Source organism: Synchiropus splendidus, chromosome 8 (genome assembly GCF_027744825.2).
Source record: "Synchiropus splendidus isolate RoL2022-P1 chromosome 8, RoL_Sspl_1.0, whole genome shotgun sequence".
NCBI classification, from domain to species: domain Eukaryota; kingdom Metazoa; phylum Chordata; class Actinopteri; order Syngnathiformes; family Callionymidae; genus Synchiropus; species Synchiropus splendidus.
In genome coordinates, this window is record NC_071341.1 from 10,193,685 (window position 1) to 10,208,820 (window position 15,136).

The window sequence follows — 15,136 nt, forward strand, 5'->3', positions numbered from 1 at the left end:
AGTACGTTAAGATGTTGTCAGACGCAATACACAATTTTAAAATGAGCAATCTATCGGAAAAAAGCATGTCATGAGTCAAGTTCACATAGGACATACGTTACATTTAAAACAACTGTGAACAAATAATAATTTATATTAAATATATGCATATTTTGTAATACTAATACTTGTAAATTATATATGATTTATATATGATATATGGTATGCAAAACGATGTACATATATCAATATCGTGATAATCATGTATTGAATGATATATATATATATATATATATATATATATATATATATATATATATATATATATATATATATATATATATATATATATATATATATATATATAAAAAGATGTAATGTCTAGTTTTCACCACTTGGAGGCGAAGCAGGACCTTGAGTCGTTGACTGAGCTCAAGAGGCGAGATGGTTGTTGTGGTTGTAGATGTCGCAGTAGAACTACAACTTCAGAAATTATTACAGTTTTAGACATGGGAATAAAATATGTTGTACTTCAGTGGTTTTTGCATCATTGGTCAGTTAATTGCAACAATAGTTCAACCATTATTATTCGCCCAACCCAATAATAAAGACTGAATCAAGCTACAAAAAAAAAACTTGTTTTGTGTAGTAATATTATTGAAACTGTATTGCAGTAAAAGATGTGGTATATACATATTTGATTTGAAGTACAACTAAATGTATTCAATACTTTTCGTTGTAATATGATCAAAACATGTCAGTATTCAGTGATGAGGGTTACATCTTCATATGTACTGACAGTTGTACTGCTATGACTACATGTAGTAAAACTAGTAAAACACCACATTTAGGTGTTTTACTAGTAGTAAAGGTGATAGCAGGTATGCAGTACTTGAAACAGCACCAGTATTTGTTGCAATCGTAGCAGTAAAGTGAAGTAAAGTTCCAGCAGATTTGTGATTTGTAGAATATGCCAAATGAAATGATACTTTCTGTAATGTGGTTGTTGGATGTTGGCTTTTTTTTTTCTGAGCCTGTGAGTGCTGTGTCTGATAGTCATCTCAGTTTCGGGTGTCTTTGTTCTGAGGTCTAACTGTGAGTGCAGTGACTTCCTGCGTGATGCTTCAGGCGTGTGTTGGATCTGCGAGGCAGCCTGAATCATTAAGTCTTCCTTCCTCACAGCAGACACCGTGTCGTTCAATATTCATCCTCGGAGACACTTCAGTTCCAGCAAAAGTAGGAACATGAGAGGGCAAACCAGGGTCATCATCTTCTACACCGTCATCATCATCATCATCGCCGGCCATGTGAATGCAGAGGACGGTAACTATTAAACTGTTGTCTCTGTTTATTTTATTTTTTTTACTAATTATGTCATTCAGCAGGATTTATAGATTATAGAGTTACTACTATCCACATGTGATGAGAGAAAAACATATTTGAAGAAACATGAAGTCTGTTATTGATCGAATGTGAAACAATAATGATTTCAGCATTGTTTTGTCTTTCTAAGGGACCCCAGGAGTGTCCTTCTGGAGAGAGGAATTCACAATGACTTGTCCAAGGCAGGGGGACTGGTACTATATGAAACAGAACATTGGCAGTGAGACCTCCACACATACACATAAATACAACGACGCCACCAGCGGTCTCTACTATTGTGAATATGAGGACAATATTGAGAAAACCAAGAAAACCAAGTATTATTTCTATGTGGAAGGAAGAGGTATGTAAAAACCACTCTTGACATGTTTTTCTTCTTTATTGAGGAATGTATTTTTTGTCTAATCACTTTATTCTCCTCATACATATATATCTATAGTAGTACTCAAGTGCTCGTGTTTTAGTAACTCCCCGTACTAAAGCAGTGTATATACTATTCTTCTACATACTGAAATGTAAGAGCTCCAAACTTCAAACTTGATCTTCTCCACAGAAACTTCCCTCCTCAGTCCACTCCTTACTAAGATCAGAATGTTTTCCGTTCATCTATACACAACACCACCACCTACAGTTCTAACTTCTTCAGAATTTTAAAATCTTCCAAGTTCAGACATCATCAGCTTGCAGTGATCAAAACCACAAAGGCCGACTCATATTCTTCCTTCACCTCACAGAGGCTTTCAAAATAATTTCCCATCACTCCCTCGGCAGTGATTTCCCATCACTGCCGATCAGTTAACCACATTCAGAGAGCTCTGGTCCCGACTCTCCCCAGTGAGTAATGGTGTCCCCCATGGCTCAGTTCTTGGTCCCTGTTGCTTATCATTCACCTGTTCCCCTTCAGAAATATCATTCCTTTTACGTCTCCAAACCTGATCACAGAGGAAATAAATCCAGACTTCTCTTTGTTAGCAGTAAATCAAAGCTCTCCAGTTTTTCCCTCATATTTATCAAAAGCAAGGAGTCATGGTCACCTGGGTTGAACAGCACAAGAGGAAGTTTTTTGTTGTTTGTTTGCAATGAAACTCCACATAGAAAGACACAAATATTGTCTTCATTTTTCTGCATCAGTCTGCAGCGACTGCTTCGAGCTGGACGGCCTCCTGTTTGTCGGTGTGATCATCGGGGACGTGCTTTTCACCATGGTGGTGATGTTTATGATCTACAAATGCGGCAGGAGCAAAAACACCTCAGGACCTCGCGCCTCCAAATGTAAGACGCTGATCTCATCGTCATTTGGACATATGTTTATGTATTTTCATTCAATATCATTTGTTATTCATAACTAATAAGAAGTGCAGTCTTACTTAATCTCAAACTAACACGTTTGTTATGTTTATTATAAAGCGTCAAGCCGCTCCGGAGGCAAAGCGCAGCCTTCACAGACTCCTGTGTACGAGGTAAATAATCTTTTTTATTGTTGTTGTTCTCTTTAAAGGTTATTGGGAAATAAAACATGGTACTGTTAAAAAAAAATGACAACCAGCAGTGGAGAGATGAGACTTAGGGAGGAATTCAGTATAGGAAGTACGAAGTACGAGGTATTTAAAAAGGGGTTGGAAATGAAGGAAGAAACAAATGAAGAAAAGAAAGAGAGAACAGTAAGACGTAAGGAATGAAGTGAGGCTGAACAAATAGAGTTTGGAAGAAATTAAATGGAAATTGCGAACAGGAAGAAGAAGTTGGGAAAGGCAGAGGACAAAAGCAGACAATGTATTGAGAAGTCAAAGGCAGGGAGGGATGAAAAAGATAAGAGATGAAAGAAAAAAAACAAGGGAAGATATTGAAATGATGACAGGGTGACGTGGAAGGAAAAGAAGAGTGGATGAAGAGGAGCAGGAAACAAGGAACAGACCTGAGTATTAAAGGATGGTAAGATAAAGAAAAGGAAGCAAAGAACACATGCAGTGAGGATATTAATGAAATGAAGGCGAGTAGAGAGAGAAAATTCAGTCAAGTCATGAGGACATTTAGGGATTAAAGAAAGAAATAATTTGAAAAGGAAGACTAAATAAAGGAAGACACAAGTAGATAGAGGACTCAAATAGAGGAAAGACAACGTAAGGTGGAAGCAAGGAAGCAAGTGAGGAGGTAGGAAGTCCGGACGCTTCCTCAACATGAGCTCTACCAACACTGTGGATGTGTTTCAGCCGCTATCCCCCCACACCCGCGAGGATCTCTACTCTTTGCGGACTGGTTGAAGATCAGAGCGGTCAGACTTGACTCCAGGCTCCAACCTTGTTTGACCAGGATGCGATCAGTCCAGAGATGTAATGTTCGAGAAGCCCACCAAGTCTTCTGAGTGACATCAGGCTTTATCTGTTCCATATTTTAATATATTTGTTTGTACGACCAGTAGAAGTCATGTACAGTATATGAACATCACTGTACAGAGCTGTTTTTTTTTTACGTGTACATGAAACTCATATTCTGTCTGCTTGTTGAAACGTGGCTGTCCAGGTTTCCTCTTGTGGTTAAATGAAGTTTAAGACCTCAAACACAAGCATGTAATGTCACATGCATGGAAACTCTCTCGCAGGCTTCACAGTGGAAACGTTCAATACGGATTCTGCCGCTTGTGTTGCCTGTGTGATGGAAGTCAACAACGGTACCTGAAGTTCAACCTTCAGTGTGATGTCTGAAGCCTGACATCACGAGAGATTCACGGAATTACTCCCACACACCTGTTGCTGTGAGAAAAGAGATGATGGGGAGGAAGTGGGTTTTCAGACTGGGCGCACTACCTGACTTTTCTGAGTTGTGTTCAACCAATCTGTCACGTTAACTTCTGCTCCACATATGTGGGATGACTGAGCTCATACACCCGCAGACTAATGTCTGATCTCCTTCCTTGACGGTTCTGTGATGAAATTTTGTTTTCTTGTATTATATATTGTAAACTGTCTTCACCTAACAGAGTCTTCACATGCAACATCGTGTACTGAGGCTTCCTTCAACATTCCATAGTGTCACTAGATCACAGTTCACAAAACTTATTTGACCATGACATTTTTTATAGTAACAATATTAAATCAATAAATAATAAAAAAAAAATCAATAAAACAAAATTTTCAAGGACTAAAACTTCTCATTGTCTTGAGTGAAATTTCCTTTTATTTTAGATGAAAGATTTATTTTATTTTATTTTTTAGTAGCATTGAAAACCAGTCAGAGTTCATGCGGAGGCTGGTTGTTTGGTATGTAGTGCGAAACAGAATAAAGCATGTAGTTGCGTAACTGAATTACTCGCAACAAGCATTAAAAATCGTAATGCAGGGTGTGGTTGATATGTTCTGTAACTTAGTGAACAGATGAGAGACAATGGGTTAGAGAAGTCGGGAACTGCGGCGCACAAAGGACGTCGCAGTGACAAGGTGTGGAGGAATCAGTTGTAAACTTGCCACTTGTCACCGGACCAACTGGAAATGCGTCGGTATTAGATCAAATTTTATTTAAAAAACACAATTGTCCATCCATTCTCACGTAAGCATTTGTTACCATGGCAACACACATGCACGCAAAACATACACATATAGTGGGGGGCATATGCCTCTATGTCCCGTGTATCAACAACCCAAATTGTATATCCATCTCTGCAAGCAAAGTACCTGGGGAGTACATTTTTTAAAGTGAAAAACTTCTGCATGCTCTCATAGCAAGTAAATCAATGTTTAGCCGATCATTTTAGAACCACATTTTAGTTGTCACCAAATGCTTCCCTCAAATACTCAACAGCAGAAGAGTCGTGCTCAGGAGCTGAAGTTTCAGGCACGTCTGCAATAAACCTTGGAGAAACATGAAAAAATATGTGGAAAGGATCAGACAAGGTCAGTTGTAATGTTTTATTTTCGTGCATTTGTTCGTGAGAAGTGTTAAATGTGTCGGCCGTTTTCTGTATATAATAGTGCCATCGCCATGAAAAGACCTGTATATAAGCTGCAGTCCTCAGCTGCACTCATGTGTTTGGTGCAGGGAGTTTAAAAAGAGGTCGTGTCATAGAACTGTGGCTTTGTGGCAAGGAATGAGGAGATTGGAGCGCTCCACAATTTAGTCTGAGAGAAGCTGTTTACTAGAACGAAACTTGAGTTATTGAATTCTTACGGGGAGGAAAATGCCGCCCAAAATAAATCCAACATCAAAGCCAGTGTTTAACAGATGTGCTGATAACTCAGTCAACGTGACTAATAAATACACATTTATTTAATTGACGTTATTCTAAACATTGTGATCCGACCAAAAAAAAAGAACTGATGATGATGAAAAAAATGGTTGCAAGTCTTTGAGGCATTTATGTTAAACTCATGAACGGGATGCCCAGGATTGCAATGTTTCATTGATATTACTGCCAATGTGCTTTTTATTTCTATTTCTTTCGATTTTATTCTTTGTTCTTCAAACGTTATATGCAAAGAACTGCTCTTTTTGGCTTCCAAATATACTTGTCTTGTTCATTTTAATGTGATGAAACAGCATATGAATGCTCCCCTTCTCTCTGTTTTTCCCTTTATTATTGTACAACTAACCATTCCACACAAGGAAACAACCACACAGCAACAGAGTTATATTTGTATTGTATCCACCATTATAATAGAAGAAATGTGGCAATGAAATAAAAGAGTTAAACCCGAACAACAAATGAAAGAAAAAAGATGTGTGCATGAAGGATAAAAAAGGACTTTTAGAAATGGCAAGGAAATCAGAACACGCTAGAAAATGCTTTCATTTTCAGGCGAGCGTCGCTGAGTGAGTGGAGGCCATTTTCACTGGTATGCAGCATCAGGCTTGCGTCTCCGGTCAAGTTGATCATACGTGTCCTGAGTGCTGCGCTGCAGTCGCTGACGGAGAGAAGTGTGATCAGTGGTCAGATTAAAACCCAGTCTGTGAGAGGAGATCATGTGACTACATACTTCGTAGACATCATTTGGGCCCCTCCCACCTTTCGCGAGATTTTGCTGATCGGATCCTGTAGGCGTAGTCAGAAATGTGAAATTAGACTGAGGGTCAAAGGTCTTTAGAGGATGAAAAAATGCATTGAAAGAAGGAAGGAAGGACGGAGGGAAGGAAGGAAGGAAGGAAAGAAGGAAGAAAGGAAGGAAGGAAGGAAGGAAGGAAGGAAAGAAGAAAGGAAGGAAGGAAAGAAGAAAGGAAGGAAGGAAGGAAGGAAGAAAGAAAGGAAGGAAGGAAGGAAACATGGACGTTTAACAGGAAGATGAAAAGAAAGCAGGGAGGAAAGACAAATCAATATGGTGTCGTGCGAGTGGAAGTGAGTTAAGAGGAAGTACTGGTTAAAAGGTGTGTAAGAAAGGGATGTGAGGTAGGTGTGTGAAGAAAGAAAATGGTAAGAAATGAGACAGACAGATAGATAGATAGATAGAAGGAATGAAGGAAAGAAGAGATGTGTTTGAGGGCACTGAGAGGAAGGAGAGTGGGAGGCGAAAAGCTTGGTACATTGAGTGGAAGGACGGATAGACAGTGGGTACCTCTCTTGGAAGACCTGCTTGTCCCAAACTGACCCTTCGACGCCACCAGATAAACAGAGACTCCAATCGCAATAGTGGCGACAAGATTTCCGACGAGTAGACCTGAGATGGTGGTCATGTTCAGCTCGACACAGTTGTCACAGGCTGGACACAAACACACATGCACACACTTGCCTCAACAAAACGGCAACACAGACATTTGAATGTTGAAAAGTGTGAGAAAAATAACGTACTTCGGAATTTCACAAAAATACTTGCTTCTCCGACCGGATCCTTTGAGACACACTTGTACTCCATGCTGTTCTCATCTTTGAACTTCAGTGGCTTAACAACTTCAATTCCACCATTTGACATTGTCACGTTACTGTCCGTGCCGCACGTGATCTTGTACCCCTCTTGTACAGTGGTCACCTTCACTTTGAAGTCTTTCTCTTGAGCGCCTGTCGATGTAGTCAGGGTCCAACAGGTCTCAAGTTTTTTTCTTTGCCTTATAGAGCAAAACTCAGTAGCTACTCACCAGTCAGCTCGCAGAGCAGCAGCAGCAGCAAGAACATGTGAAGAACTCTGCGGTGTTTCATCGTGTTCCTCGCCTCTGAGAGCTGCTGAAGACAGATGGACTGTTTTATGTCACGGAGCAGGCGAGTGCACACCAGCGAACAGGAAGTGGGCCATTATCTGCAAGCGTTGTCACCCATCTTATTCTGCTCACACAGGAACAAAACAGAGGTGTGTGTGCGGTGGGGGGTGGAGATACGCTCTAACAACATTTTGCTTGTGCATCATTATTGTAACATTCATAACCATAATCATGATCAGACTATTTTTCTGATGAATTCGTATTTGCTCTTCTCTATCATGAAGTTGACGTTCGGCCCTGCAAATGGTCAACATTGCTGCAGCCTTGTCCGAAGGTGTGACTGTTTTCCAAATTGGTGTTGATGCTGGTGTATATTTTATATACAGTGTTACCTTGGTTCAACCAAATTGTTCAAAATCTGAATCAATTTTTCCCATGACAATGAATGGAAAAAGAAATAATGCGTTCCAAGCCTTAAAATAGTCTTTTGTAGGAGTGAATGTAGAGTGTCTGCTGCAGGTGCACTGTTCCTCTATGTGTGTGGCCGCTGCATGTGGGAGGGGTTGCCGAGTGAGTGACGTCTCTCCAGAAGTGAAGAGGTGCCCGGTGCGTGTCCAGCTCTGAATGTGCGCTTCTGTGCAGTTTGGCTGTGACAAAGTCATAAACCAAGTAACGCTCTGTCCCAGACTCGCCTCATCCCTGTCCCAGCTCCAGCTGACAACAGGACATCAAACCCTGGAGTGAGCGCTCCAGCCTCGGAGGTGTGGAGAGCGAGCACCTCCCCTGTGACCCTCTACCACGGTCCAGTGCGGAGACAGGAAAGGTTTTACACCTCAGTATGAAGAAAAAACAGCCAGTAAATGTAGCTAACGCGACACGTCTGCATACAGAGGCTGCATTATACACAATAACAAAGCACGTCGTGGGTCAGCTGATTGGTCCGCGCACGTTTCTCCGGCTGTTTTTGGGGGCGTTCGAGTTCAGGATTTTCGTTCGAAATCCGAAGCAAAAAAATCTCAAAATTTTTGTTCAAAGTCCGGGACGTTCGAAAACCAAGGTGCCACTGTATTCATGTAACGTTACGTCATTCTAATATTGTGATCATTTTTACTGGATAAACAAAACCTGCCTTCCATTTTTAAACAGCTAAGCCAAGTTTAATGACAGAAAAGATTATTTGTCTCTGTAGAATATTTCTGTCTCTGTAGGAAAGTGTTTGGATTTATTTTTAAAAATAGCAAACATTTTGTTATTAAGAATCAGGTTAGTTTAAGCCGCTTTAAATGCTTCATTGATATTTTTGATCAATTGAAGTGAAAACAGTGCAACACGTTTCTTTAAGTGTAATTTTAACTGTACTATATGCGAACTGCAATGTGGACTGTGCTAACAGTGGCTTCGCTAGCCTGGTCCATGCCTGCGACACCGTTGAGGGAGTGAGACTTCCCACTTCCCCAGCATGTTTTGAGGCGGCCATTTTGTGAACTTTAACTGAAACAAACATTTTGCATTTTATTTCATTGTAAAGATACTTGTCTTAAAGCGATCACTTTGTGAAATTCAGCAACTTAACTTAATAAATAAAACCAACACCATAGGGCACCTCTGACAAATGAGACTAAAACTGAAAGCGAACCACTGCAATATTTATTTCCCCATTTTAAAGCTTACTAATTCTTCTGGAATAGGATACAAATAATATTTCATCATTACAGAAAAACGAATTGACTCCTCTCTCAATATATGCCGTGTTTAGCTTGCTGTGCTAACGCACAAGAGATTGGCGCTTTAACTGGTGACTGGCTCGATGTTACGCTTCTGAACCTGATACATTGATAGACTTAATTCAGTATGTGTTCCATCACGGGATCAGAGGAAAGTGGACAGTCAGGAGACGTAGGTGTGGTGTGAGGAAGCAATGTATACGGTGGGAACAGCTACTCTGTTGTTGTGAATAAGGATGTTTGTTTAAATAGTCAACATCACACAGCATTTCATGTGTATTTGTATTTGTGTCACAGCCATGTGCTGCACCTAAAACCAACATGCACCCAGAATGCACCGCTGCTTCCGGTGTGAGATGAAAACCACATAAACCCTTAACCCAAAAGACACACACCTGCACACTCACACTTCCTGAAGGCGCTTCACGTTCACTGGCTGCGCTCAACAGCGCCCCCTGGTGAACAATACACGCACGACATCGATCCAATAAACAGTTTTATTAGACACCTTACATACGCTTCAAGTGTACATCCGTCGTAAGACATCGATAATATGATGCATAAACAGTACTTTGTGCGAGAGTAGTTCATCATAGTTTCACTTTTCATTGAAAGTCTCACGTACATTCAAGTGTTAAAACCAAAGATGAGGTCACGTTCTGAGAATTTAACGCATACTGAATACATCAAAGGACTGGATGCAAAAATATACATTTGCCATAAGTTGTGCAAAATTAACGTTATTTGAGAATTTGTGGTCTGCCCCAAAGGTAACTCAGGTTTGGTCATAAATGATCCACGTAAAAAGACATGGCGCATGCATATATTTGGGATCACATTCAGAGCCAGATCTCCTCGCTGCTCGTGCTGTTCACCTTGTAGATGTAGCCGACCATGGGATATCTGGCGAAACCTGCGTCCCAAAACAGAGAAGGATATCAACAGGAGGGACACAACCTGATGACTCAGCGCTCCTCTCTCACGATTCCAGTATAAATACTGAAGGAGGTGTCGAGAGGATTCTCCTGACCTCTGGCAGCGTAGGCTAAAGACAGATCTTCATCTTCCTCCTCCTTCTTCTCTCCTACAGTGTTGTGCAGAGCGGCCTCCCGTGCTGCCAGCAGAATGCAAAAAAGTACATGAAGTATTTATAAAACACCAGTCTCTGAGTTACAAAGACACTAACACTTTGGAGTGCAGCGTTTAACCTTCCATTTTTAAATATATTTTTATATGTTTTCCACCACACAGGTCAGTATGATCTGATGTATCGACAGGAATAACATTGAATAGAGAATGTCACTGCAATATTCAGCCTCTTACCGCGTCTGAGGGTGCTGAGGTCATGGAGCTGCATGTTAGCAGGCAGAGACATGTTCTCTCTGGGGATGTGAGTCTTATCAGCCTTCCCACTCTTCAGATTGGCGGAGTCACTGCGCAGGTGATATCAGGAGACATCAAACATCAGACGTGTTTTTTCAGTCATCGGCCATCAAGAATTCATGAGAGGATCCTGGCGCTTTCATCAGAGATGCAGCTCACTGATGCCGCTGTGGTGAAGATGATATGACCGGGTGTTGGATGAGACGGTCGGGGTGCTGCTGGGCAACAGAGATGAAAGGAATCTCCCACTTTTTAGTCGGAAGAAAATCCCTTAATAAGCAGGGCACAAATGGCTTGAGACTCAGTCGGCAGGGCTGAACTTAAAGTAGACTTAGACTTAATATCTAAGAATTGTGGGGAAATACAGGCGAAATATCAAACTCAAGATCATTATTATGCTCCTTTTTTTTTAACATATATTAAAAAAAAAAAATTATTCAAGTTTATTCAAGTATCATCTTTGTATTTTACTTTTATACACAAAACTTAATTGAACAGGCGTTTTTATTGATGATTGCATCGAAGATTTAATGAATATTTAGGGTATAAATAAAAAGAAATGATGCAGCAAATGTTGCGACATGAAAATTCGACGGCGGAGGAAGGCTTTTAAAAATAAACGCAATATGCAATTCAACCATCGGGTGTCACTAAAACACCAAAGAATGTCCTCTTTTGAACTCAACTTAGAATCGATGCATCCACATCACATATTAAACCCTTTGTGTCGTAGCTTTCTGACGACTTGCTCCAGGTTTTAGAAGCGCATACTGTACATGAAGAAACAATGTACTTATATTATTACTAAAATTCTCATTGATGCATGAGTGGATTTGAGTTTCCTGCTACCAGACTTCGAGGTCACGGAAGGAAGTGCTCCAATAAGACACAAAGGAAACACAACAGATCCGTGACAAAAGTAGATCAAAACACATTTGTTATAAATATAGAAATTTGAAAGTAAATCTGAAAGTAAATTCTAAGCCTGCTTACCTTTTCTTTGTCATCAGAATCTCAACAGGTTCATCTAAGACAGAAAGACTGACAGTTTCACTCTCAAAATACAGGAATTTAGGAGGCAGCACAGACACTCACCGAACGATTTTGCTTTGTTTTTTTGCATGAGACAGAGCACAATGAGACTGAGGATGAGGAGGACGATGAAGGCCATGGCCCCTCCTGTCACGATCCCCAGCATGGGCACCTCCACACGAGACTGCAGGAACTCTGGCAATCACAATTCAAAATAATATAAAACGTGATACACACAGAGAAAAATCCCAAACTACAATTTGTAGCCAAATTTACATTTTTTTTATTATTAAATTATGCCATTGATTATACTAGATGTTTTAAAAATGAAATAATTTATTTTATGAAAATCATAATTTATGTGCATCAGAGAATATTTTGAAGAACATTAAACCTCAAATAATAAATATATATAATATATAAATGAATATAAATAATAAACAAACCTATATAAATAAAATAAATTCACATTTTTATGCTTATAAAATAATTCATGCACTATACTGCAAAAGATTAGTAGAATGTCATTAGAGACTGTGAATGTTGTTAAAAATAGCCTTTTTAAAGTGTCAAGTGTTGTCACTTATTATGATGCCGTGACTCCTCACAGAAGCAGAGTTATCTTTGAGGACAATTTGACGCCCCCTGCTGACCTGCGAGGGTCAGGTTGCTCTGCGCGGCTCCCACACTGTTGCGTGCGTTCAGCGAGATGTTCCCTGAGAGGCTGCTGAGCGTGACCCTCAGCGTATGATTGGTCATCCAGGGATAGCTCCGCGAGTCCAAGATGAGGAAGTCGGAGGTGTTGGCCACCAGCTGACCCGACTGGTCCACAAAGGTTATCGTGGCAGGCGGGTTGGAGCGCACCAAGGCGAAGAGGACCAAGGAGAGACCAGGGTCGGAGGTTTCCCCATAGAGGGCGTTGACCCTGAGGATCTCCGGCTGGACTGGGAGAGAGGAAGGACGAAGTCAGGGGTGTTGTCGCTTTCAAACCAAGACTCTTTGGATCAGCACTCACACTGGACGTTGAGTGTGACCGTGGCGTTGTAGCTCTCTCCTGACCTCGGGTTGGACGCCACACACACCAGCTCCCTGTCCCACTTCCTGGCCCGCAGGGAGAAGGTGCTGTTGTGATGAGAGCCTGGCTTCATGATGGCTGAATCCTCTTGTGAGGTCATCACCAGGCGCCCGCTGTTCGGAGACGGATCCTTCTGCTGCTCCCCGTTCAAGTACCAGCTCAACAAAGGCGGGGCTTGGGGGTCCCAGCCCTCTGATTGGCAGTTGAAGGTGTGCGTCCTGTTCTCCTGCATGGTCAGCGCCGCCCGCTGCTGTCCATCAATAGTGGGGGCGGGCTCTATTGCACCTGTGGAAACACACATGAACAAGTTCTCCAGTTAGAGACTCATCTGCGTACTAACCATGTCTAAAAATAGAGACTATTACTCATCAATGTTGGGAGTCATAGATATGATAATAATAATAATAATAATGCAAACACAACATGTAGTTTCACCAGGTGTAGGAGGTGTTGAGGGGAAAGATGGTGTATATGGGGAAATATATTTACACTGTAAATACAAAAACATCTAAACTAAATATAATAAAAGCGTTTCAGTGAGTTGGTTGTGGTGAGCTCTGTCTTACATTCACTCTGACGGATGACATCATTTCTCAAATAAATCTTTGCTCATGACAGAAACATACATGTTCAAGTGTTCATGCGATTAAAGGTAGAAGTGGCGTAACCTGTCCAGGACACAGCGAGCATGTGCAGGAACACGACAACAGATCCGGGAGTCCATCTTGACACGGCTGCACTCTTCATAGTTGCCCAGCAGAGCAGTTACACACAGTCTACCTACATGAAAAGGAGATATTGTCATGTTGTTTATCGGAATGACCCATATGTTTGATGATGATGATATTTTTAAATAATAATCATAATAACAACAACTCCAAAATATGACAGTGACAACTGCTTCTTTTGGTTTGATTTTTATTTATTCATTTCTTAACTTAGTTTTTGTAAACAGGAAATGTATAGAGGAAACTGACATGCTTGATCTCACAGTAGCAGGGACGGGCTGATGAAGCTTCATGAAACTCTTGTTCAGAGCTCAGTAGGTGGCGCTCTCTGTTTGCAAATGATGCAAAGTTTCATATAGTGGGTTCTGAAACTAAGGACGCTGTTTCAAGAAGCCTCATGAACCCATCACTTGAGCCCTTTTCCTCGGAGACCACTAGATGCCACTCGGATCTAAAACCTTGTGATTTGACTGACCATTTCAATGAAATTCCCCATCGTTTTTTAACCTAGAGCGCCACCTACTGAGCTCTGAGTGATTCGTGATTCCTCATCAGCCCATCGCAATAGGACAACCGAAGACCAAAGGAACCAGGAGGTGATGTTTCGGATGAAGTTGGTTTGTCTGTTTCTTGTGGAATGTTGGAGAGTAGACACAGTCCTGTGTGTCATTGTTTACATGAGAATGCTAAAAACCTTCAGCCTTATTTTAACAAATACAGCATGAAAAACTCTGAAATACATTCAACCAGATATTTTATACTGAAATATCTTCTGATGAGATTCCTTCTGAGAATAATGCACAATTCACCCTGACTTCAACCTCATTGTTACGATATCAATCTTCTTTGAGAAGAGGCAGGGATTTGGAATTGGCCACATCACTTTCAGCACAAAGGCACTGACCCTTTAAACTTGAGGCCATGGTCATGAAGAGATGGCACCAGGACCAGTTATATTGAGAGTCAGGAACAAGTCAAGGAAGATTTTTAGCATCTCTTCCACCTGGTTGCTTTTCTTTTTGTCTCTTCCACAAAGACAGAAACAGTTCGAATCCTGAAGGGATGTAGATAAAACACCATTTTTCAGTGGAACATTTTGAGATTTCAATCAAGTTATTTTGACGGCGTAAGATGGACACACACTCACAAGATGCTGGGCCTCACACTGAGGACCAGTGTGGCTGTGAAGGAAACCTGATAGGCATCAGCACACAACTACACACATCTACACACACACACACAGTGCTGCAACCCTGAGTAACAGCACGCTGGCACATTACCTGAGCACTTTGAGCGGACTGTGCTGTGAGTCAGCCTCCATGGCCGCAGAGGAGGGACGGTGGAAGCAGCAGAGGGATGGGGAACAGCCCTTCCTGACTCCCATCTGTGCTCACTCACACATGCATTGAGGCAGACACAAGGCGCTCTGCAGGGCACAGCAGCTCCGATGGCAGGATTCACCAGCTGGCAGCAGGATGACACGCTGACGCAGGCGGTCACGCGGGCTCTGCTCTGAGGAGAGCGAGTGGGTGGGAGGAAGGAAGGATGGAAGGAGAGCAGAGATGTGGGTGAGCGAGGAGGGAGACGTCAATCTACTGCTGCTGACGAGAGCGGCAGCACTGTCAGCTCACGAGGATGAACAGCTGTTCAGCAGCATCCTCCGCCATGTTTGCCGACACAGCTGCTACACAAACAGAGATCGCACTCTCTGGGCT

General features: G+C 41.5%; 2 protein-coding genes across 2 annotated transcripts; both read right to left on the reverse strand.

Annotated features, from left to right (window-relative positions):
* Window positions 1–5,730: 5,730 nt before the first annotated feature.
* On the reverse strand, window positions 5,731–7,560 carry LOC128764007 (T-cell surface glycoprotein CD3 gamma chain-like). The gene is made up of 5 exons (XM_053873346.1): window positions 7,420–7,560; window positions 7,136–7,342; window positions 6,903–7,046; window positions 6,330–6,385; window positions 5,731–6,257 (listed from the first exon to the last, which is right to left on the reverse strand). Exons 1-5 carry the CDS (start codon window positions 7,478–7,480, stop codon window positions 6,183–6,185), a joined length of 543 nt encoding a protein of 180 aa, XP_053729321.1. The 5' UTR covers window positions 7,481–7,560; the 3' UTR covers window positions 5,731–6,182.
* A 2,154-nt stretch (window positions 7,561–9,714) lies between these two features.
* Window positions 9,715–15,111, reverse strand: LOC128763901 (transmembrane protein 25). Its single transcript, XM_053873167.1, has 9 exons — window positions 14,702–15,111; window positions 13,362–13,473; window positions 12,634–12,978; window positions 12,272–12,562; window positions 11,682–11,813; window positions 11,580–11,613; window positions 10,527–10,636; window positions 10,234–10,317; window positions 9,715–10,116 (listed from the first exon to the last, which is right to left on the reverse strand). The coding sequence occupies exons 2-9, from the start codon at window positions 13,438–13,440 to the stop codon at window positions 10,043–10,045; spliced, it is 1,149 nt and encodes a 382-aa protein (XP_053729142.1). The 5' UTR covers window positions 13,441–13,473; window positions 14,702–15,111; the 3' UTR covers window positions 9,715–10,042.
* Between the last annotated feature and the right edge of the window lie 25 nt (window positions 15,112–15,136).